This window comes from Parus major, chromosome Z, assembly GCF_001522545.3.
Source record: "Parus major isolate Abel chromosome Z, Parus_major1.1, whole genome shotgun sequence".
In the NCBI taxonomy this organism is placed as follows: Eukaryota; Metazoa; Chordata; class Aves; order Passeriformes; family Paridae; genus Parus; species Parus major.
Window position 1 is genome coordinate 23,715,388 of NC_031799.1, and position 24,514 is coordinate 23,739,901.

General features: G+C 38.1%; 2 protein-coding genes across 6 annotated transcripts in view; one reads left to right on the forward strand and one right to left on the reverse strand.

The window, feature by feature from the left end:
• Positions 1-690: 690 nt before the first annotated feature.
• On the reverse strand, positions 691-20,232 carry HMGCR (3-hydroxy-3-methylglutaryl-CoA reductase). 3 transcript variants are annotated; one of them, XM_015652252.2, is made up of 20 exons: positions 20,126-20,232; positions 16,585-16,780; positions 16,128-16,239; positions 15,503-15,590; positions 15,316-15,400; positions 13,663-13,768; positions 12,625-12,731; positions 12,144-12,260; positions 11,485-11,636; positions 10,386-10,630; positions 10,070-10,242; positions 9,414-9,608; positions 8,194-8,352; positions 7,858-8,015; positions 6,600-6,705; positions 5,506-5,676; positions 3,351-3,491; positions 3,092-3,250; positions 2,652-2,806; positions 691-2,490 (listed from the first exon to the last, which is right to left on the reverse strand). In XM_015652252.2, the coding sequence occupies exons 2-20, from the start codon at positions 16,747-16,749 to the stop codon at positions 2,436-2,438; spliced, it is 2,649 nt and encodes an 882-aa protein (XP_015507738.1). In that variant the 5' UTR covers positions 16,750-16,780; positions 20,126-20,232; the 3' UTR covers positions 691-2,435. The 3 variants fall into 3 exon arrangements, 2 of the variants coding, with proteins under 2 accessions (XP_015507738.1, XP_015507737.1); XM_015652251.3 differs by lacking the exon at positions 20,126-20,232 and adding an exon at positions 19,765-19,895; XR_004500401.1 differs by lacking the exons at positions 691-2,490; positions 2,652-2,806; positions 3,092-3,250; positions 20,126-20,232 and adding exons at positions 4,850-5,002; positions 19,765-19,910 and having other exon boundaries at positions 3,392-3,491.
• Positions 20,233-21,958: 1,726 nt separating this feature from the next.
• The window catches only part of ANKRD31 (ankyrin repeat domain 31), a 66,682-nt gene continuing 64,126 nt past the window's right edge, over positions 21,959-24,514 (forward strand). For all 3 annotated transcript variants that reach the window (XM_015652248.2, XM_033520308.1, XM_033520307.1), the window contains exons 1-2: positions 21,959-22,894; positions 23,577-23,632. In XM_015652248.2, coding sequence (XP_015507734.1) covers positions 22,716-22,894; positions 23,577-23,632 — 235 coding nt within the window. In that variant the 5' untranslated portion in view covers positions 21,959-22,715. The remainder of the gene's footprint in view (positions 22,895-23,576; positions 23,633-24,514) is intronic.

Sequence of the window (24,514 nt, forward strand, 5' to 3'; positions counted from 1 at the left end):
GGAAATGAAAGTGGGCAACAGCTGGGTGGTTAGAGGCAGCTGGGGCTGCAGTGGTTGTAAGTCTCACAGTGCTGAAACTTCCACACTAGGCAGCAGGAGGAGACTGATGTATCACAGTGTAAAACAGATTCAGGACACAGAGAAAGGAGGTAGAGAGAAGCAAGGTGGTACCAGTGTCAAATACACTATTTTTAATGGGTTTTTTTCTTCTAGGATTTTAAAATATTTGGAAAGCCATAATCAGTGGTAAATATACAGCACTGAAGTTAACAGCAACTCTAGAAACTCAGTTCTAGGCAGGTGGTTTGATTTTGCCAAACAGGCCGCAGCAGAAGGTATCTCTAATGCTGGAGTTAGTTCTCCCCCTTGGGCAAACTGCCTAATTAAGCTTTGAGAATAAATGAGTGCCAACAGGCTTCTGCAAACAAGGGGAGAAGTTCTGGTGTCACAGCCCTGGCTGCGTTTAGCACTGCTTGCTGGTATCACTTCATTAACTCTATTAATTTAGACTGTCTACAAATATAAGTCACTGAGTCATCAAGTAAGCTTAAAATATCACAATTAAGCCAATGTGTTTTCCATGGTTTTACTGAAACTGAAAAAGTAGTTCTGTACCAAAAATGTACACAGTTGAGTAATAATACAAAAAGTTAATTCTGCCAGACAGAATGTCAGTTAAATCCACCAAAATGAACACTGAACCACCATTTATTGCCAGACCAGTGTTAAATAAAATCATTGAATGAACATAGAAACAAAGTAATTCCAAGCTTCCTTAAATAAAACTAGTAGCAATTAGCAACAATTCTGCAGGAAGATAAACATTCATGATATTTGCTTTTTACATGCCATCATAACATGTCTAGCATGTAGTATGTCTTCATGCTTGCACATTACATTTATGAGCTCATTACAATGGATATTAATGTGTAAATGTACTACAAAGCAACCCACCATGATATATATCAAATCTGCACATTAGAAGAGCACCTCTACTAGTCACCCCTTTAGGAATGATGCTGCAGGAAATCCAGCCCAATCCACTGATTCCCCCCACAAAATGTCAAACAAGAAAAGCCCACACCAACCAAACAAAAAAATCATCAAGCATATTAATTTTCCTCCTGTGATTAACTAGGCAGGGCTATGCATTTAGCAGTATTCCTAGAGGTGAATCAAACCAGAATAAACCTGGGTTTTCTATATTATAGTAAGAACACGTGAGACTGCTTCACTGGTCCAAATACAGTATTTTATTACAAAAACTGCTTCTTACATTAACAGGTCATTTCATTGCATCCCCTTAATTAGTACTTTTCATTGACAAAAAAAGGTAAGATTTCTTCTTAAAATAAATACTCCCCTCCTCAAAAAGAAAGTTCAAAAGGAAATTGAAAGAAAAAAATCCCCTCCTTTTTTTTAAGAACAGTGTGGTTTTCTGGCTTTGTTTTATCTCAGCTTAAATGGTGGATAAACACCTATTCTTAGAGAATAAGTGTCACACACCTTATAAAAAATCCCCAACATAAGGTACACAATGTGTATGTGTATTCCTAAAGAGACTTCTTGTTAAATAAGTGTAAACATCTGTTCTTGACTCGTTTGTTTGAATGCACTCCTATCAAATAATATTTGATAAACTACATTTACTTAAATACCTGTCTGACACACAAGTGTTTTGAACTTACCATTTCATTTTATCTACAAAGTAACAAAACAGTTGAAGACCGTTCTTCCCTACTTCAGTACAGATCATATTTAACAGTTCAGAACTTTACAGATCACGATTTTTACATAAAGGAATAACCTAAATTGTGGAGTTAAACATTGAACACTGCTTAGCTGAAGCAGCAGCAAATTAAGTACTATATATAGACAGATTTATATTAAATTAATTCAATTAAATTGTTTGATAGCCTAAGACCTTTTACATGTCAACAAATTAAAACTGGGAGTTCACAGAAAGTGATTAGGCTTGCCATCACTTTAAAAAACATGCTTGTCTAACCAGAAAATAAAGATGGCAAGGACCAGTGCATTCAATCCAAGTTTACACCAACTTCTTTTGTTTTGTTACTTTAAATGTACGAAGTACATTACATTACTTTTCAGTTTAGTAGTTAACCAGGACCTTGTTAGATGAAATAATCTGAACCTGTAAAAACATAAGACTGACTTTTTAGAAAATGATGTGTAAGAGTAAGAATTCCAAAGACATGTTCAAGACGTCTGACAGGACTTCTTTCACAGTCTCTAACCACTGAAGAAGGTCAAGCCTAACTAGTCTCAAGTCTTGATCTCTTAGTTTCTCTTACACAGACATCATTGAGTTGAAGGCAATCTTTATTCTAAACTTCATAGATTTTGGTTTTTTTTCTCTTTGTGCACCTGGTCAATTACTAGAACAATTCTTCATTTCAAAGCCATTTTAGTATTCAAGCTGCCTTTTTAGTGCAGGTTCCTTGAAGATCCTGTAGATTTATCTTTGACCTAATGAAACAGAAGATAACTACATTAGTTAAAATGTTACACTGTTCTTACGTGTTGCATTTAGTCACATAATCCTTATTGACTCTCTTGTCATAATTGACTCCTCTTGTAAGAGGATTGATCAAAATACAGAGAAATACAGGAATTTTTCCATTTTTTACCTGTTGTGGATCATGTGGCTTTTGACAAGATGCCCTGCTGCAAGGGCAGCCATTAGTGATAGCTCCCCTGCCATCACTGTAGCACAAACAATTTTAGCAAGCTGACGGGCATTTTCACCAGGGTTATCTTGGCTTGCACCTTGAACCCCTAACATCTGGAAGCAAATACAAGGCAGAATTATGCTATGAAATCTAAGTCAATTTACGATGTATTTAGTATTAAAGTAAGTATTTACAAATTATATCCAATCAATGAGTCTCTTTAACATTGTACATATCTTAAGCTTTAGAAACTGTATGTATGAAAACAATTCATTAGACATTTCTAACATTTTCATGTAAAATACATCAAGTTTCAAGCAGCCACATTCCCACAATATCGCTTGCATATGAAAGCAACCTTTAAGAAGCTAAGTTGCTTTCAACTTGCAGAACTATACCTGCAAACAGGCCTGCTGTGGGAGCAAGTTGGTGCCTCCACCAACAGTCCCTATTTCTATGGAAGGCATTGTGCAGCTGATGTACAGGTCTTCGTTGTTGGAACCAGTTCTCTCCATCAAAGTGATGCAGTTGGAGCTTCCCACATTCTGCGCAGCATCCTTCAGATCAAGGAGAAAAAACAATACAGACACTCAAATCAGTGTTTGATTAAGAATTATTGAACTAAAGATGATGTGAACTGGTGTAAAACAAACCTACCTGACCACAGGCAATGTAGATCGCTGTCACAATGTTTGCTGCATGTGCGTTGTAGCCACCTATGCTACCAGCCATTGCAGAACCCACCAAATTTTTGTTTATGTTGACTTCAACTAGATCTTCTGTAGTTGTTTTCAATACCTGGACAAGGTGATAGATACACTTTTACTACCCTTTTCCTCAGGCAGGAATAGAAATAAGTATTTATGGTTACTCATGGTCCTCACCCCTTGTTTACTTCTATATGGAATTTGACTCAATCATTTTCCTATATACCTTTTATTTTTGTTCCAAAGAAGACTTTCAAATGTAGGATGCCCAAGTAACAAGGTAAAAGTCAGTACAAAGGGTTTGGACTTGCACAAGCCTTTGAGAAAAGCTCACAGCTGGGCACTCCATTTCAAAGACTCTTACATACAGAATGGAACATGCAAAATCATCTTGGCAGAAATATCCCATTAAGTTACCTAGACATGATTGTAACTAACATTCCTGTCAAGTTATTCCAGACACTAAACTCTCCCCAAATTTGTTTTGCACACGAATATGGAGCCAAACTAAAAAGTTCCAACCTGAACCACTATGCTGCATAGATAAATAAATACTATGAACAGTAATATAAAATTAAGTGTCACATTTATACTATACTGACTGTATTTTGAAACTTTCAAGTAAGAGATTTATACTGAAGTTAATATAAAAACTATCGAAGCTGGTCAAAAGAGATACTGTTGTTGAGCAAAATTTAAGGTCTTCCTGCACAGCAGGAGTAGCGAACCTCTACAGACATGGACACCAAGTCTGCAACACTGACAAAAATGTAACATTTATGTGTAAGAGTTCAATATAAGTAAATGTAGTGACATACAGGGCTGGGGCTTGCAGAAAACCTTCCGAAGTTTACCTAAAAGTTATTAATGCCCATTATGAAAGGACTACCTCCAGATAACTACCCTGGAATGAAATCCTGAGGTTACAATAGATATTCCCAGTGACTTAGCTACAAAATGCCAACAATTTGAAAAACAGTAAACTACACTAGAACACATGAGCTATGTCAATGTATAAATCCATTCTGCACACACTGTTAGAATCCTGTGTGCAACTCTGTACCCAGAATTTAGAAATGTTAGAACTGTAAAGATGAAGAGATAAGAGTGTTCAAAGACATAGAAGTCTGTTTATTCATTGCTGATAGAGAAACTAGTACTTCTCAGTATGAAAATGAGAATAGCTGGGAAGATGGAACAGCTGTGTCAGAGCTGTAAAATCTTGAGCAGTAGAATGAAGATACAAGTCTTAAGGATCTCTCCCAGTATAAAACTGGGGCATCATCAAATGGAATCAACAGGAAGGTACTTCTCACACAAGGCAAAGCTGGACTGTGGCATACTATCCAGAACACTAGTTCTAGAAGTCACACAGTTTCCCAGAAGGGACTGGACAAATCAGGGGGGAAAGCAAGCAAAAAAAGCCCAATCATACAGGCAAGCACCCACCTCTAAGATCTTAAAAAAAGTGTTACAATATAGTGAATTCTTCCCTGGATATTGTTTCCCATGGCCAGTGCTGACAACCAGGTAACAGGCAATGGATTTTATATGACACGCAGAGGCCATCTTCTGAATTCAGGTGGAAGAAAACCTAAGACACTGTTATAATTGAGGACAAGTTGGCCAGAGAATACAACCAGCATTGCTTATAAAGGTTACTCTTGGCAAGATGCCAAGACAGCTTTGGAGTAAGTAAACCATCTGATTATCTGTTTCCATTGTAGTAGGAAGCATATAAAAACTCAAGAGAAAACCAGGTGCATTTTGAGACAAAAAAAATGAGTGAAAGGGTTGAAAGACTGGGTTTAATGACAGCTAAAACACTGTGTGCAAAATGAGGCATAATTTTTCAAAGGTTAACCATGAAAATCCAAATGCCTTCAACTAGAGATGCATCATTAAACATATACACATTATTTCACACCACACACAATGAAGAACAAAGTATCTACTGATTCAGAGAAATGGCTTATCCTACAGAAGCACCTGAAAAACATGTAAGAACTATCCTTACCTGGAAAACAACTTTCAGTTCATGCATATGATGTAAAGTTAGCATCAGTTTTGCAAAATGTATGTATTTTTATAAACAAGACACTTACTTCTCTAACAACCTTAGCTGGAATGACTGCTTCACAGACAACAGATTTTCCTCTTCCTTCTATCCAGTTTATAGCAGCAGGTTTTTTGTCTGTACAGTAGTTACCACTGATAGCTATAACTTGAAGGTCAGGAAACTCTTCGTTCAGCCTTGCCAGTGCTTTTTCAGTACCCTGTTAGAGAGAAACAGGTAATAGGCTAGGTTTCTCATTATGGATATAAAATAAGCTGTTCAAGGACAGTGGAACGGTATTCTAATCAGACAATCAGTTACAGTGGAAGAAATTAACAAAATATCATGAAGAAACAAGAAACAGGTGGGAAAAACCCCAAAACTTATGACTATCTTTTTCTAACCACTTTAGGAATTATATTGGAGAGTAACTGATTTTTCCCAGTACATAGAGACTCCAAGGATCCATTCTAGGTGCATGGACATATGGTTACCATACTGAAGATACAATAGGAACTGAGTGAAACATTACAGGCATGGAATGAATTAATTTCCAATGTAGTGGAAAGAGCTTCTCTACACCAGGAAATCAGACTAGAAAATCTGCTATATTAGGACTTTACTATCATCAAATCTACTTTTATAATGGCTGACTGCCTATTCTGTAAATTTAATTCTAAGACTATTCATTTCCCATAGCATAAAGCAAACCAGCAATCTAAGGATCACATCTCAAGTTCTTCCACATTTGCATAAAAACAAACAAACAAGCCCAGAGAACACCTCTCACCTTTCTGCTCCCAATTCTTTATTTACTAGGAAGTGGTAACAGTAACAGAATTATGGTTGCTGGATCTTTGGCTCAAAGCAACTGTGCAACCAGCTTAGCTTCTATCATCAAAAGTACTTTCTTTACAGAATTATTAAAAATATAAAATAAAAAATTACTTTTTTCTTTCATCACTCTCTTCCTAGTCTTCTCTATGCTTGCAAAATCAAACATTCTTATTATTTTGTGCAAAGAGCACTTGTGTGTTATCTTTCTGTCTTTCAGATGTCAGGTAGTCACAGGTTATTAGGCTATCTTCATTTTTAAAAAGGAGTATCAATTTTTTAAAAATACTTAAGGGGAATGGTTCTTACTTTCGAAATCATATTCATTCCCATTGCATCCCCTGTTCCCGACTGAAAACGGATATAAAGGTTACGACCAGCCAAACTGATGAGAAGTTTTTGTAGGCGGGCAAACCTGCAAGAAAATTAAACTATTACTTACAATCCTCATGGGAAAATTAACTTTAAGTGGCAAAATAACAGTAAATCTTTGCAAACTGCACTGATTCCTTTATGAATCCTTTGGAAAAGTCCTGTAAGACCAACGAATCCAGTCTTTGATGATCATCTTTTCAATAGGACCATAGCTCCAAATGTTACATCCAGTTATTTATTGAACACTTCTAGGGATGGTGTTTTTTTTGAATAAGCACTTTAAAAATATTCACTGTAAAAGTGTTCACTGTCTTTTCATGTTTTCTATCCCTGAACTTCAAGAAATAAAATAACCTGAACTGCTAACATAGATTTTATTCCTTTGTATTCCTTGAAACATCTCACTACCAGATATAAAGTAATAATGAGGTCTTTGGAAATTCTGATATAAGTTTTATAGCAAGGCTAAAAGCATGCTATCTTCAACAATGCAAGCTGCACAAGTCACTCAAAATGCAGAAAATACTGCATTTAAAAAGCAGCATGGACTGATTCTGGCCAAAATACAGATGTATCTTTGGCTGACACTTGTTAAGAAGCACAACAGGTAAGGAAATCTCTCTCTGAATCTTCCTAAAGCACGAAGGTAATCATAAGCCCTAGAGAAAACTCTAGGGCTTGAAATTAACTTATTCTTAGCACTGCTTTACATTTTTTTTTAGCATTTAACATCTAGCATTAGTTTACCTTGTATTCTCTGAAATCTCACAGAATAAGTTTTAATAAGATCATCTCAAGGGCTAAAGATCAAACTTTGAGGTTTTTTCTGCATAGTAAGTACAGTTACAGTTACTTTGCCTATTAAAAAATCAAAATAAGTTTTTAGGATTTTTGCTATATTTGGCTAAAAAATTCTCAGACAAATTAATTTTATATTAACTATTATGCAACATGTATCTATTTGTTGTTAATACACAGTGGTTTACCATTATCAGTGAAAAATGTTTATAACTAGCCTTCGCATGTAGCCAGAGTGACTTTTGTCCACTCAGATACTCAAAACATGGGATAGCCAAAATAAGATGTAATTTCTTCTCTTACAGTACTACAAAAAAACCAAAACAGCTGAGATCTTTCTACCATCCATAGAGGTCTTATTTGAAAATGAAGCTGGAACAGCCATTGTACTAACCTACTTGTGCTGTCAAAAGCTTCTTTCATTATTTTAAAACCTTCAGGGCTTTCAAGCCAGACTTTCACCTCTGCAGCTTGGCAAGCAGTGGGCAACCTTACAACAGGTCCTCGAGTCATCCCATCTGCCAGAATACGGCTACTTGCTCCTCCACCAAGCTAAAAATCAAAGCAGATGGGGGACAAAGTAAGATTTTAGTTTTCAAGAAGTAAAAAATATGCATTATATAAACCTGAATATATTTAGGTTTATATAATGCAGATTTTTATGCATTATATTTATACATGTTTATAATATAGGAAGTTTTTTAAACTTTTCAAGTCACACAATACTTACACATATTGCTCTACATCCTCTGTTTGTGCTTGCTACAAGACATCCTTCTGTTGTTGCCATTGGCACCTGAAACTCTTTGTTATCCAAAAACAGTGGACCTGCTACGCCTACAGGAATAGGCATATATCCAATCACGTTTTCACAGCAAGCTCCCATCACCTTAGAGAAATAACACAAAACAATCACTAAGGTTACACTCCAGTGGTACAGCAGAGCACGCTACATACTACGCCTATGACTACACCAAGGCATCTTAGTAAATAAAACACCCATAAATTTACCCATAAAGCAACTTCTTGCCACCTCATAAAGTTAACAGCTACAGCTAACACTATTCAACACTAGGCAGATGTATTGAATCCTGTACAGTACTAAATGTTATTTACATAACCCTAAAATTTTAAAATTAATTTTAAATAATTTTCAACTTTAACTTGAGCTCAAGGTAGTATTATTATTCAGTTAACTGTGGCTCACATTAGTAGAACTCTGCATCTCTTAGATAAGTCAGCTGCATAGTTTGATAGGAAATATTTTTTGGATCATTTACAAAACTCAGGCACCGCCCTAAGTTTAAAAACATCAACAGTAATTAAAAGTGGTGCCTTATGTTTACCTTTTGTTTTTTTCCTTCTACATGTTTTGACCAAGCTCATTATTAACTCATATACATGGCTTTTTTTCTGTAGAACCATAGACTTGTTTGGGTTGGAAGGGACCACAAAGACCATCTAGTTCCAACACCCCTGCCAAAGACCAGGACACCTTTCACTAGACCAGGTTACTCAGATCCCCATCTAACCGGGCCTTGAATACTGCCAGGACTGGGGCACCCACAGCTTCTGGGCAATCTGTTCCAGTGTCTCACCACATGGTGAAGAATTTCTTCCTATCATCTGAATCTGCCTTTCTTCAGCTTAAGGCTGCTCCCCCTTGTCCTTTTGCTACATGTCCTTGTGCAAAGTCCCTCTCCCACTCTCTTCTAAGTCCCCTTCAGGTACTGGAAAGTGCTATAAGGTCTTCCCAAAGCTTCCTCTTCCAGTATGAAAAAGCCCAACTCTATTAGCCTGTTCTCACAGGAGAGGTATGGTGAGGTATTCCAACCCCCTGATCAATTTAGTGGCCTCCTCTGGAGTCATTCCAACAGGACTGTGTTTTTCTTCTTCACGTGTCTGAAAAATAGTTTTACAGTGAGTTATACTTGCCTACTTTGTACTTACCAAAGAATAATTATAATTCCTATAAGGAAGATACTGCAAAGATGAAGGTTCAGGAAGTTTCTTGGATAATATCTGTCTGCGAATGGATACGCCTCGCTCCTGAGTTTCCATTAGGGTTTCCAGTTTGTATGCAGGAATGTGCTTAGCATTAACTAAGCTGATAACCTCAGCATCAGTAAGAAATTTTGCTCCTTCCTGGAAATATAAATGGAGGAGAGAGAAAATATAGACTCTCCTGGTGGAAATCCTTTTAAATGTTTCCAAAACAAAAAGAGTAACATTTTTACTTTGCTAAAGGACTCAATTGCCAACATCAGGTTTCACAGCAGGCCAACATATGATCAAAAATTTTCATGATCAGACACCCATTTGTATGTGTACATAATGAAGCTCCAAAGACTTGGTATGTTACGAATGATGAAGCTGATCCCTCCTCCCACCCTTCTCAACTGACTTGATTCATTAAAGGGTTTTGTCTCAGTTGTGACCTGTGCATCCTCCCATGTTATGAAAACCATGCAATTTTCTGAAGAATGATATTACAACCTATCTAAATTATCTAAATTAAAAGATAATCTAAAAGCTGGTAAAATAACTAACAATTCTTAAATCAGATGCTGTAGTAGAGGTTAAATAAAAAAATTATTTTTCCATACCTGTGCATTTCCAAGTATACGAACACATTCCTCAATAGAACGTGGTTCTTTAGGTAACTCAATCTCTTCCTCTTTTCCACTGAGATAGGAAGAATTTTCCACAGGGCTAGAATTGCCAACCACAAATGTAGCCTTGGTTGATGACTCTGCTAGTACAGGTTTTATGACTTCAGCTGCACAAAGACAATCAAAATGAACCCCGGTTTAAAAAATCCTGAAGTTTTGATACCAAAAGTAATATGCTACTAAAGATTGCACAATTTGTTCCAAATACTCATTAATGGGTCCACACTTTAGAACTACAAAAATTACCTACCACTTTCATCTTTGGGAATGAAAGTTTCTTCTGCTGTGTTAGATTTCTGATTGTTTTTCAGAAGTCCAGCCTGCTTCCTGCAACAATTTTCAGGGACCTTTTTCTGCACCATCACAGGAGACGTTATGGGATTCTTCAGTGAGAGGGTAGATTCAGTCTCCGCTTGCTCAAAGAAAATATATTTAACAGCAAGAAGAAGGGCTAATCCAAGTGTGATTACTTGCTCAATATCCATACTGGCCATTCTAAAAAAGATCAGAAAGTAAATATACAGTACATAAAATTTGTTGCTTATAACAGCATTCTGACATTTTTTGCTTCAGAAGGGGTAATAATTCCATTATCACTTATAGTTACAAAAATTCCAGTCAAAGGATATTTTCTACCAGGACATGAAGTATGCTAGGCTAGGGTGGAAAAATCATTCTTCATACTATTAGCAACACAAACATTTTCAGATGTCATTAAAGAGTTAGCAAAATTTTGCTAAAAAGCAGCCCCAGCAGGAAAAATTACTTTAAAAAGATTAACTGATAGCTACCTCAAATTGATTTTACACCTATCCCCCAAAGACAAGACAGAAAGTTTCATTTATCATCCTCTACCAGTTATGACTACTATGATGCAAAATGAACTGCTAAGAGTAGACAAAAACCCCCTGCCTAAACCAAAACATCTGCATTGTCAGAAATAATATGAAATGACAGGTGACACTAACTTGAATTTAGCTGAAGGAAAAGCCATGGTATAAAATGGGTTTTGCACTTCTGCATGAATAGTCAGAATCTCTGTGTAAGTAGTTACTCTAGTGCAGTCTTAAAATTATTTCCCAGTATGCTGTGAAAGATGCAAGTGGGAAAAGACAGTGTTTTGATGCATACAGGACAGCTAGCTCTTGATCATGTTCTTGACTACTTCAAGGGTTTGGACAAATGGCATAATATTGACATTTCTTCTGAAATGTCATCTCTGGCTCCACAAAGTCCTATAGTGGTCAGCCCTGTAAGTCTACAAGTATTGTGATCTAGGAGAACAAGCTTCTAGCTTAGCTAGTAGCAGCAGAAATACAGCACAATCACACTTCTGAGAAGCCACCCACCGAGAGAGGTAGAACTGCCACAGAGAAACATTAGGTTCAATTCTCTTTGGTGCATTCTCATCCAATCCCACTGAATTTTCAACGGTACTGTTTTGAGCAGCTGGTTCAGCTATCCAACGACTGTGGGCGTGAACAAGAACCAAACCCAGTGACTGTCAAAAACAAAAAACAGGTATTAATTTTTCAAATGTAACCTGGTATCTAACCTACTAAGAGCAAATATTGTCCTCTTTTCGTTTGGGATTTTTTTTTGCTGTTTTTTTCCCCATGCTTCCCACGCGTCTACAGTCTAAAAGCTGATTTTCCACACCTTTAATTAATACCCTTTAAGGCCTACTGTGATGCTGTTGTACAGTAGATTTGGATGTGTCCCACCCACATTTTTTCTCTTGATCAAAAAATGAGCAAAGGAAGCTGAGGGTACTGCAGGGTTAAGAGGGAGGGAATTAGTACACATGGAAGAGCCCTGAGTGCTTGGCACAGAACTGGCATAAGCAGGAAAAGGACAGGTGTAGATACAGGGTAACTTAATTAAAAACTGTAAACTGTAAGTCCAACTAATGGGCTGCAAAATACAAGTCTATAGGAAACAAAAGCTTGATTTTTGCACCAGAACACCTCACTGATTGCATAACCACAGGTGAAAAAGAGCCACAAACCATAATCATTTTGACCCTCTGTGTTACAGGATTTGGTTTATTCTCTTCTTCTTCCAGAACACGAGCAAAATGACTAAGCTGCCATATAGGGCGCCCTTCACGACTCTCTCTTGAAAGCTGCAAAAAAAACCCCAAACTTTAAAATAGGTCATATATAGTACCCATTAGAAGAACCAGCAAATAAGATTCCACATTGCATTTTTATTTGATCATTGAGAAATTACCAAGAGTCTGTAGTTAGACCTTCAATCAAGAAAAACCATGCACAGACAGTAAGTTACAGTATCATCTGTATACTCTGCTTTAGATCAGAGCTACTACCAAGTGTGATTCATTGACAATGATATTTACAAGTTACTGTCACCAGTTTACTTTGAAAGGAAGATGAACATGCTGGCATGTAACTCCATGATGGAAAGTATAGCCTACAGAAGCACAGGGCTGAATACTAAACTTGAGGTTGTCTTGAAGTTGGTCTTACCTCTAATACCAAGGACACACAGGCTGGAAAGAAGGTCATGAAGACGAAGTAGTTGGCAAGAACAGACATACAGCCAAAGCAACACATAATTTCAAGCTGTCGTACACCTAAACAAAAAGACAGTTTTTACATTTGTATATGCAATTAGCTATAGTTGAAGAAGTGCTGCAGAATTAATAAAGAAATCATTAAACTGACATTACAGACTACAGAAGGAACTATTGAGATTAATTGAAAACAAACATCTAAGCCCTACTCATTGTGCACTAGCTTATTCTAAGTACAATATGTTTTTATGTATTGACAGAAAAGTATTTTAAGGTGTAATTCTAAATGAATACAAATAAAGTTCATCAAGATTTTGAAATTTCACAGTAAGAGCTTGAAACTCCTTACTTATTTGAGCAAAAAAAATTAGCCAACATTATGTACTGAACTCCCTTTTAAAAGATGGGATGTTCAGGCACGAAGCAACAGTGTACACGTTGCCTACTCCTTCACAAGTATTCAGAAAAAGCCATGTTACCCATGTTGCACATGCATTGCACAAATGCCACAGTAAGGATGAAAGACATAATAGTATAAAATGTTTTTAAAAAACTATATGTAACCCCAAAATAAGTTTTTGTCCCTAAGATATAAAGAAGAAAACAGCTTATTCATGCACAATTAAAACCCTGAAAGAACCAAAATTATTTGAAGAGCAAGTGCTCTGGAAGATACTGTTAAGATATGCAATAGAATTGGAAAAAAAACCAAACTAAGTTTTATGAAAGCAGCTGCACTGAAGTTCATTCCTACTACACAATGCTCAAGGAAAGCCATTACTTATATTTCAAACTTTGGTTCGACATGTGTGTATTATTCATATCTGCAAGAAACCAGTAAAATAAGCTAAGTAGGAGATATATAAATAAATAGATTAGATCCCTCCAGTGTCAAGGATAACATCTATTATTTGAAACTCTCCGTATTCTAATGTCTCTCAAAAAGCTGTTTTTAACTGGAAATATTTAGGCCCTTAGATGTATGGCTCACCTGACATGGTACCAACACCAATTACAAGACACTCCACAAGTGCATCCAGTGTAAACGTAGGGCCTAGTATTGCCATCCCACGTGAAATATTTTCTCTGACTTCATCCTAAAAAGAAAAATTTCTGTCCATTAACATGAAGAAAAAAACTAAATTAAGTCAGACATAACATAAAAACTGAGTCGTATTATGGTGGTAAGGCCTTGTAAAACATTTATTGAAAAGGAACTACTACGACAAAGCATACAGAGAATGTATTCTATTTCCTCTAAGTTATTACACTTTCACAGTTCCTTGACACAAATTTTTTTCATTATAATTTATTTCTTCACCTTTGTTTCATCAGTATTCTAAGCTTCTACAACACTGATGGGCAGGGACATTTATTTACAGTCAATTCAAAAGAACAACACTTCTAAATTTGAAGACGTGAAATAGAAGGCACTTACGTCATGGCATTTCAAAATTTCTTACAGTCACATATCTGTATTCCAACTACAAAACTTCTTACAATCACATATCGGTACTCCAACTACTATTACTTTAGTGTTTTATATTTAACTCTGTAGACTCAGCTAGTTGAAACAAGGTCACAAAAGGCACTAAAACTTTCTGATGGGGAAAAATGGATTTATTCCAGAAAGCAGGCATGATAAACTCTAGAGAATTTTCTACTGTTTACCTGGTGATTGTATTTTTGGGGCAGCAAAGGAAAAAAAAAAACTGTAGAGGAAACCTATTTGTAAAATATTTTCTTGAAAATTAGTAAAATAATTCTGTACTTGCAATTATTGTAAAATAATACAGAATGCATTATATTGCATATATAGAAACCGTACAGTGTAATAGACAACAAGTTAAAATATAATAGGTAATATTATGTCACAATTAGAATATGCTAATGCCATGTAGAGTATTTCCTAAGTACAAACTAATCCCACTTAATATACTTTTATTTTAGAATTTAGACTATTAGGAAACAAACATTACTAGGTATGACAAGCAAGATGTCCTGTCAGTCTCTCCTGTTGTGTTGTGTTAAATGTATTAGAGCATGGATGTTCCTGTCTGCACATATGCTACAGTCATTCTGCTAATATTTGGCTTAGAAATATGCTTTTTTTCAGTAGTAAGACTGTAACATTTGATGTGTCTTTATATACTGTTCCCAAGTCTTAGAAATTAACTTATTTTCTCAATAACCATTTTAAGGAAGACTTTGTCTAGGAACTCTAGCCTCCTTGGAAGAGCTGTAAGCTTTGGCAGTTTAAAGTTCCAATTTAATGAAGTCATACTCATACATACAATTAACAATGCACATGGCTGTGCACGCTAGTTTTACTATTCACTTGAACACTGATCTGGCTTGGAGACAAGAGAATATAGAATCTGGATACAATCTGATCCTTTCATTATTTATGTATCCCCAAGACAGTATATTGCCTGTTTGTCTCCCCATTTGGATTACTCACACAATTATAAAATGGTTTGTCCTGAAAGGGGCCTTAAAGCTCACCTACATTCTAATCCTCTGTCATGGGACAATGCTCGATTACGAACATTAAATTAAAAATCTCCATTGCAAGACAAATAAACAAAATACCCACAATAAAACACCAACCAACCAAAAAATCCTTAAAAATAACTCCCCTGACCTGTGAGTTGGAGCTGAGAGCAAATTTGGCTAATGCACTTGCTCTTGACAAATCAATCAGAAGCAGGAAGAATGGTAAAGCTTCGCTGAAAAAAAAGAGGCATATATTGAAATGCAAGGTTTATGGTATAGGGAAAAAAAAAAGTAAGCATGAAATGCAGAATAATGAATAACAATTCATTACTTACTTTAAACCTGTCAGTTCTTTATCCAAGAAGTGAATTACCACTGTACTAAAAACAAAACTTGAGAAGATTGTGAAGAGGCCAGCAATACCTTAAAAAAACAAGAGGATGAGAATTTTTTCATTTATATATATTGGAAGAGGAAAAGAAAAAACACCAAAATCCCCCCAGTTTTAGATCAATCATAACAAATGAATGAGAATTCCTGTCTCAGTGCATTAACAGCAGCTGAGATGCAAGCTGAAGTAGATGCTATTTTTACAGTATTTAAAATCTAAAATTTTTACAACATTCAAAGTAAGACTCAGAAATAAAAGCCATAAATCTCAATTTAACTAAAATTAAAACTGGCTTCAACAGCTCTATTATCTCAAGTATTTCACACAATAAACAGTTATTTCAAGAATGACATCTTCAGTTTTTATATAATCCTACACAACTTTTCACAAAAAAAGTGAAAAAAAGGACTGATACACACAAAACAATTTTTCTGCTGTCTAGAAAATAACTACAATAATGCCGTTGTGAACAGAAGGATTAAAAGGTTAGTACTCGTTACCAATTTAGGTAAATGATGCCTCCCAACAATCAAAACACATATAGCAAATATAAAAATCAGATACAATACCTAAAATGTATTTTGATCCAAGTTGCCTTAGGTTCTGAAACTGGAAATATATATAAAGAATTGCTATGCAGCGTGTGATTGTCAGGATGATGATGTCACTGCTCAGAACATCCTGTATGAAATACAAAGCAATTTAGTTAGCTTTTACACTAAGGAATAACCTGTTAAGTTCCAGTAATAATAAAAGAAAAAAATCTACTGTAAAGCTCCCTTAAAAGTGAAGTTCCATAATAAAACAAATATCACTGCTAGTCTTGCCTTAAAAGCTAAAATGCTTGGTCATTAGTCTATCACTGTTTTTATACAGCTATAATATCTGAAATGAGAAAAGGCAGCCCTGAAGAAGCTTCTACATGGCTACTTTACTCCTAATACATCACATCTTAATGATATTCTATAGAAAACCCTGGATCTACTGATTAACACCAAGTAGTATAAAATTAATTTAAATCCTTACTTCTTCAAGTTTGGGGCACTCATAATTCCAGCCACAGATCTTATCATTCCCAGTGAACATCTTCATAGACATCATGCAGATAGTGAGAGTCACTGTTCCCACAATGACTTCCCATGGATGAGACGCTACAAAAAGGCCGTGCATTCGAAAGAGTCTGGACAGCATTTTGAAGGCTGTTTTTCTGTACTTAGCAAACCTGCAACAAGGGAATATTTTATTTAAGTACAAGATTTGGTGGAAAAAGGCAGAGCTCTTCACTTTCTTGCAAGACATCCTTCAGGAAATAAAAGTAAAACCACTTAAGTCAGAGATGAGCAAGGAAACTAATCTTTGCACTTCCTTCAATCTTCCATGTAAAACATCTATTTCTAATATTCCAAAATATAATATTATCTGCTCCTGTCTTCTCAACCTTTTTTTTTTTTTTTCTAAAACACATCTTCCTGGTTTTCTTCTTCATGGTTTTTGTCACCGGGATTAGGTTATCCATTAGAGTATGGTGCTAATAATGCCAGGGTTGAGGGTTCAATCCCAATACAGGCCATTCAGTTAACAGCTGAACTCAATGATTTATGTGGGTCTTTCAAATCTGAAGCTTCTGTGATTCTAACAGAAAGGCCTCACTACTCTCACAAGATCTCTCAAAATCTTCCTATCACACAATTTTGATACTGCTTTGACTCAAAATTCTTGTTTTTACCGTCTATGTAAGCACTCATCAAATTCTGTTATTTCTCTGCTACTCATTCTTCCTGTCAAAAATACTGATAAGCTATAAAAATTATCAATTAACCACTACTGGTAAAGTTCAACAGCAGGAATTGAAATGTTATATTCCTGACTGTGTCTTCTTACTTTCTGTTCAATATTAGTCTGTGATATAAATTAATTACACTCAAAAAATATTCCTTCTTCATCTAAAGCATACAAGTCCTCACATAACAGTATTGTGGCAGTTCTCTTCTACCCCTTACTATTCCCTGGTTACTGGTGCATTTCATCATCCCTTTGCTTCCAACAGGTAACAAACATTTACCATAAATTTTCACAGCTGTTTTTCACATAATTACCAACATGAACGTTCAACACATCCTTCAGACCCCATCCTGGTCTATCAATCTGTGTTGCATCTTTATGCAAGTTTGTCGAACATCTTTACTTATGTTCTATGGCATAGAAACAAAACACCATAACATTCTCTCTTATATACATTAGTAATCAGATTTTCCTCACTGCACAAAAACAACAGCTTACAAAACTGTACTGTAAAGTTCCAAAAATGGTTAATAGTCTGGCTAACAGGGACAATCTGTAATTTACATATATCAACCTAGCACTGAAAGATTTCCATGGAGGTCTGAGGGCTTTACATACTACCACTTCAAAGTGGATTTAAAAAAATCTATTTGTGTTGTCTTAAATGCAACAACCCATCTGTAGGCCTTACGATATTACTTCTTTTGGACATCAAAAATGAAGTTGACATTCAATGGAGAAAATAATAGACAGGCAAATCTATCTGCCTAAGCATTCCTGGAGATACCAGAATTATCTTGGTTTATACCAATACTCATCTGAACCACATAAGCACCAAGAGCAATTATTTCAATTATTTATTTCTCTTGATCCTTCCACAGTGAAGGTGTGGCAGGATGTTTGTGGCTCAGGGAGCCAAACTGGGAAAATAATTGAGAAGATTACCTTCCTTATGAACAATTTCATTTCCTGACTGAATGCTTTTAAAAAATAAAATTAAAAACCAGCCCCCTCCTTTTAAAGTTGATATTATCCCTTCTTTTTCCCTCTATCATGTAATCTTCATCCTGTTCTGTAAATTTATGTTCTTGCAAAACTGTTCCACACTGGTATTATCATTTCTCCTCAGCAAAATGGAAGGGGTTTTTTTGTTGGTTTTGTTTGTTTGGTTTTTTGTTTGTTTTTTGTTTTATTTTTTTTAAATTAGGAAAACTAAAATAAAACCCAGCCAGAAGAATACCTGTGCTGAAGATTTTGTAACAACACAAAAAAGAGAAAAAAATTCACAACCTCCTCTGAAAATAAAATAAATTTTGAATACCAGTCTATTTCAGGAAAATCATAACTAGCAGTAATATAGAGGTCTACCAGTCCTAACACTAGTAATACTGTTAATACAACTATTTCAGCAAGTTAGAATGATTATCTGACAATCCAAAAAAAAAAAAAATTAGGAGGGCTAGAAAGATTTCAAAATATTTTCATTTATTAAAATTGTTAAATTTGCTAAATTAACAATTGTAAAATTCTTAATTGCTAATGAGAAATTGTTTTTCCTATTTCTAAACAAAAATGGTAAAAAGTAAAATGGCTTCACATAATCAATTCGGGGGGGAAATGCCATAAATCATTTATCAAAATAACGATCCATAGTATCTTATAGTATTAACTGCTGCTATCCTGAAATACAGGATGCCTCATCACTCATCTTGGGGTTAACAGAGTGATACTAAGTCCTAACCTAAAGGGATTATTTAAAGTTTTTGTGTTTATTTAACCTGCCCTAAGCACAAGATGCTTTTTGCAATGCAGTTGACTCTTCTAGAAAATATTGATGATTTCACACACTGATTCTGCATTAGAGTGCTGTAAAAGAAAATTCAGTGCATAACATCAGCTGATATTGCTGTTTAAACTATTTATAAACACACACTGACTTTAGCTTGGAATTAGCAAGACAAAAAAATAAATATAAAGCTAAAATTTAATATTTATATAATTCTGTTGATTTTCAAAATGGTGGTTCAAAAGGGATGCTTTATAAGTACTGACTGCCTTTGTTTTCAATCAAAAATTTAGACGAGACTAGAAAATAAAGCAATCCATTTTGGGAATCAAAACCCAATGCAAAACATGAACGAACGTCAAATACGATGCCCTCAAAAATTAACCAGAGTGTAAAAACCAAACTAGACCGGTTGTATTTAATGGTTTAGAGCAATTACCACCCACGTAACAGTACGTAACAGACTTGCCTGTTAATTCTTTGAGTTTGCAACACAGCTCTCACTAACCTCAGAGCGATCGTCTGCAACACCATCTATTAGATCAGCACTAATTTCCCATCTCCTGCTATCTGACTCAGCAGTACCTACAGGAACTAAGCGGCAATGTAAGTCGAAGGAAAACCCGTGCAGAGCTCACCTGAAACGCACACGACAGCACAGAGACCCTAACACACTCTCAGGGAAGCATTTTTTTCTCAGAGGGGGAAGCCACCCCCTCGCAGGCCCATCGCTGCAGCCCCCGCGCGAAACGCGGAGGCTCAGCCCCGCAGCAGCGCGGAGGTAACGGGACAGCGACACGGGCATCCCCCGCACACCACCCGGGGCGGTGGTGAGGCGGGGCGGCCGCCTCTTCGTACGCGCGGCGATGGCGACACCGCCTTTCCGAACAGGCGGTCGGGACCCAGAGCCGGGGCCCTCCCGCCGGCCACGGCGGACTCGTGTTGCCAGCCGCCAGCCCCCCGCACCCCCGCCCGCAACCCTGCCGGGTCCCCGCTCACCGCCGCGCTCCAGCCGCACTCCCCGCTCCGTCCCGCCGCGACCCGGACTGCACCGGCAGCCCCGCTCCGCCCCGCCTAGCCCCGCCGCGCAAGGACACGCCGGCGCCGCCATCGCCCGATCGCGCGGCCAATGGCGAGCGCGCGGCACGCCCCTCTCGCGCGCGTCACCCGCCGAGTCGCCGCGGCAACGGCCCGACGAGCGCCGCGCGGCCCTACGCGCCATCAGGAGCAGCGAACACGCCATCGCGCCATGGGCCGCCCGCCAATGGGAAGCCGCGCTCCCCGCCCCGCGGCACCTGATTGGGCGGCGGTAGCGGCTCTTTGCATGCGCTGATGGAGCGCTGCGGCCGCCTCCTCGGCCTGCCGCGCCGCGCCTAGGCTGGGGCTGGCTCACCTGCGCGCCTCCGACAGCGGCCGGTCATACCGCGCTTTGCCGAGGCGCTGAAAGCGTGGGAATTCCCTGTTCTTACTTGTGGGAAGCAGCGGTGCCCCTGACTCCCGGGGCAAGGGGGTTGGGGAAAGCAAAGGCAAAGCAAAATGTTTGTATTTGTGGATTTCCGCCAGAGAGGAAGTGCAATTTTTGGTTCTTGAGGCATAGGAAGCTCTGAGAGACCCGCAAGGACGCATTCCTGTCTCAGCAGTGCTAGGTGGTCTTTAGATTATCTCCAGAGGTTCCTTCCATCCCTAGCTATTGTGTGATTCTCTCGGGCACCGAGTCATGTGGCTGCAAAATAGCATTGCAGGGTGGCAGGGCAGGGCCGTGTTTCTGGCCCTGAGCGGGTTCAACTGCAATACAAATACCTGCAACGGCTTTTGCAGTGCACGATCCGCGCCTCGGCTTTCCCCAAACGGCATCTTACATGTGCCACCTCACTTGGAAATATTTCTAGTAGCTCCACATGGCACTGTGCCGTGAACCATTAATGTGTTCCTCAAAAAAGGAAGTGCTGATGAAAAGGTTGCTGAAGAACTCCACCCAAAGTAGTTGGAGCAATTGAATTGAGCCAGCTCAGTCTTTTAACATGTAAATACACTTTTCATTCTCATCTTCATTACATTTATAAATCTTAATAATTTACTGCTGCATATCCATCTCCCCTGGTAACTTTTGTCTTAACAATAGTATTTTTTTCAGGGTCACACCTTCGTTAGCCGAAAAGTGTAAAGTATTAGCAGTGAGATTTCTGGACTCATTTGTTAATATGTGCAGCAATTGCTGTAACTGCATATGCACCCGACTTAAAGCAAAACAGCAGTTCATACAGTTTCAACAATTATATGTATTCACGTTTCATTTAAGATGACCTTTAGTGTTTCTGCTCTGTTTTCCACTTTTTCCATTACCATGATTTTACAAATACTAAAAATGCTAATTTATCAAGGTCACTGGGAGCAGGAATCACTATGGTGATTTGGGCTCTGTAGTCTCTGCAAGTACATAACACCATGTGCACTGACATTGAGTTCTCATATCTGCAGCCTAAACATGATTATCTCAAACTTATTCCCACTCATGAGCAAATGAACCATTCATTGGTAGCTATGAAGTAAGCTACTTAACCATGACAGAGAAGTATTGCAAATCTAGGGACTCTCTAAACACTGACACAGAGCGTAGTTTTGAAAGGAGACATTGTTTATTCTGTGCAGGGTACAAGGTGGAGTTTTCCACAAATAAAGCGCAGCAATCCTTGAAACTTTGCACTATATATATATATGTATTTTAGCAAACAAATCACAGCTCATTGGTTGCAAGTTACTTACTTCTCTTATTAATTAGTATTCTACCTTTTATGGGTTGAAAGAATCTCGTGTTTCTCATGCTAATGTGTCTGCATACTCACCTGATGCTAAGTAGGAGGGTTTCTTGAGAAGGTGGTCTGTGAGTTACTGGTCGAAATCTCTCACTGTGAGACTTGAGCCCATGAACTGGCCCAATCCATTGCACCCAAACAACGTGGGGACCTGTGGCTCCTCCAGCCAGTTGATAACAGGCACAGCAGGAGCCAACAACTCAATCTGAACTTTTTGTCAGGACCTGTAATGATAGGATGAGGAGTAATGGGTACAAATTGACAAAAAGAGAGTTTAGTTTAGGTATTAGGAAGAAATAGTTCCTGTGAGGGTGGTGAGGCATTGGAACACATTGCCTAAGGAGGCTATGGATGCTCCAATCCTGGGTGTTTTCAAAGCCGAGTTGGACGAGGCCTTGAGCAGCCTGGTCTAGTGAGAGGCGTCCCTGCGCACGGCAGGCGGGGTTGGGCCCCTTTTAGGGTCCCTTCCAACCCCTTAACGTTCTATGATTCTAAAGACCTCAGACTATGCAGTCAAAGGTAACCCTTCATTCAGGGTCCCCCCTTTGAAGTTGTCTGGCCTTTTTCGCTGTTAAGAGACTGTTTCACAACCCCTTCTCACTCTCTCTAACTCCCTGTGCAGATGACCATTTCTGCCCCTTGAGCGCCCAGCGTCAGGATCCCACAGAGTCGGGGAAGCGAGGCCTGTGTGCTCACGGACACCGCGCTATTTGCTGCGACTCCGTGGTTCTGGCGGGCCCGGCGCCGCCCGAAGGGCAGCGAAGCCGCGCCACAAGATGGCGGCCGTGGCGGAGGAGGGCGGGCGGCCGCCCGAGGAAGCGCCGGGGGAGCGGAGTGGCCGCACCCTGGAGCGCCCGGGGAGGGCCGGCAGCAACACGGACAGCGACGAGACTGTCGTGGAGGGCTCTGTGACGGAGAGTGATGTGGAGGAGGAAGAGGAGTTCTGTAGGAGGAGGTGGTAATGCGGTGTGACTGCGAGCGCCACCTGCCCACCTGTTTGTGTGGGGGCGGCGGCGTCTGATTGGGCCGCTCCCGAGCTGAGAGTTTTTTCTTTCCATATTTTTTTCTTTTCTTTGTTTTGTTTTGTTTGTTTTTGTTTTCTCCGCTCTGCTCAGAGCCGTTTTATATGTTTCTAGACCCAGTATTTCTTAGCTCTGCAGGTAGCTCCATTTATTCTCACACATCTTGTGTGCCTTGGTGCTTATGCCTCAGGACCCACCATTTTAGTAACATTTTAGTCAACAGAAGTGAAATATCCCAGAAAACAATTAGGAGAAAATAAATACTATTAAATACAGTTCTTGCTAATTCTATTTCCCTGCAAGTTTGCCTTGATGTCATTTCTGTCATGATATTGTCTCTCGCATCCTTTAAGATATAGCAAGCATTTGAAACCACATGCAGATATTTCTTGGACGTACTTAGAAGCAGCGAGGTGCCTCCCTAGTGACGTGACTATATGCAGAAAATCACATGCATCTCTAGAGTTTGGGAGTTTTTTACAGTTTGTGTCAGCGGTCGCCCAGGCGTGTCCCCACGGCAGAGGCTGGGATGGGCGCTTTCAGACGCCCTTTGAGTTTATGGATTGTAATGCTCACAACTCCTTAACGACCTTTTGTTCTATTTATTTTGCAAAGGTTGGCTTATCTTAACAAGGACATTGCTTTAACAACTGAGATAAGTGTTAATAAAGGTAGGACAGATTCTTTTTTCAATCTGTGTTGATATTTCTCCTTAAACTGTTGCTTTGGATTTTTCCTGAGTCCTTTAAACTTGAGTGTTGCATGAAATTCATGCTTAGGAGCTGTGTGCTTTTTGATTACATTCCTAACTTTAGTTCATATTTTAAAAGATTCTTCAGCACATTTTTAATATTTGATTAGGTTTGCTCTTGAGTTCTCTGTAATTCCTGTATACTGTGACTGAGAATCCCTGTCTTGGGAAGCGTTTGAGCCATATATAGGGATGTCCTTTTTATTTACATGTATGTATTTTTGTGTACATGTTTGTGCAGAATAAAATAAATTGATTCTATATGCATAACAGTTGTATGTAACTTTAGCTGCTTATAGTATTTTAAAAATCCCATTAATACTGCTAGTATATCTGTTCTCTTTAACATAAAAAGTTTGAGTAGGGATATTTCAGTGCATTATGTTTAGTGTATCATTAAATACTTTCAGCATAAATGGATGCTCACTGATTTAATGTCTTAAAATATTCCCTAATAATTCCCACAGAGCAGGTTACATGAGCAAACATGTTTTAGTTATATAATAGTTTCACATCACTTCCTTGTCATTTTTATATGTTTCATTTGACTTGCATCCTATAGATTTTATTTCAGTGATATTTCAGACTGGCTATTCTTTAAGTGACACGTGGTGTTTTTCCAGATTTGGTTATGTTTATCTTTTTGCCAAATTGAAGGTCTGAGTGGACTATAATTTTTTAACAACCTGCTCTGTGTTAATACAGATCTTATCTTCAGCCCATTGTAATCTGCAGAAACTCCAATGGCTGAAATTTCCTAATGCTGAACTTTTTATAGTTGCTTAATAGTCTTAAGTGAGGA

What these genes read in the sequence shown, in the direction of transcription:
- HMGCR (XM_015652252.2), bottom strand. Translation starts at nt 16,749, where the DNA reads ATGCTGTCCAGACTCTTTCGAATGCACGGCCTTTTTGTAGCGTCTCAT. An exon ending in GGAATTATAATTATTCTTTG is followed by an intron (nt 8,353 to 9,413) that starts GTAAGTACAAAG and finishes TATTTCTCTAAG; the next exon opens with GTGATGGGAGCTTGCTGTGA. An exon ending in TCTACATTGCCTGTGGTCAG is followed by an intron (nt 3,251 to 3,350) that starts GTAGGTTTGTTT and finishes CTTGATCTGAAG; the next exon opens with GATGCTGCGCAGAATGTGGG.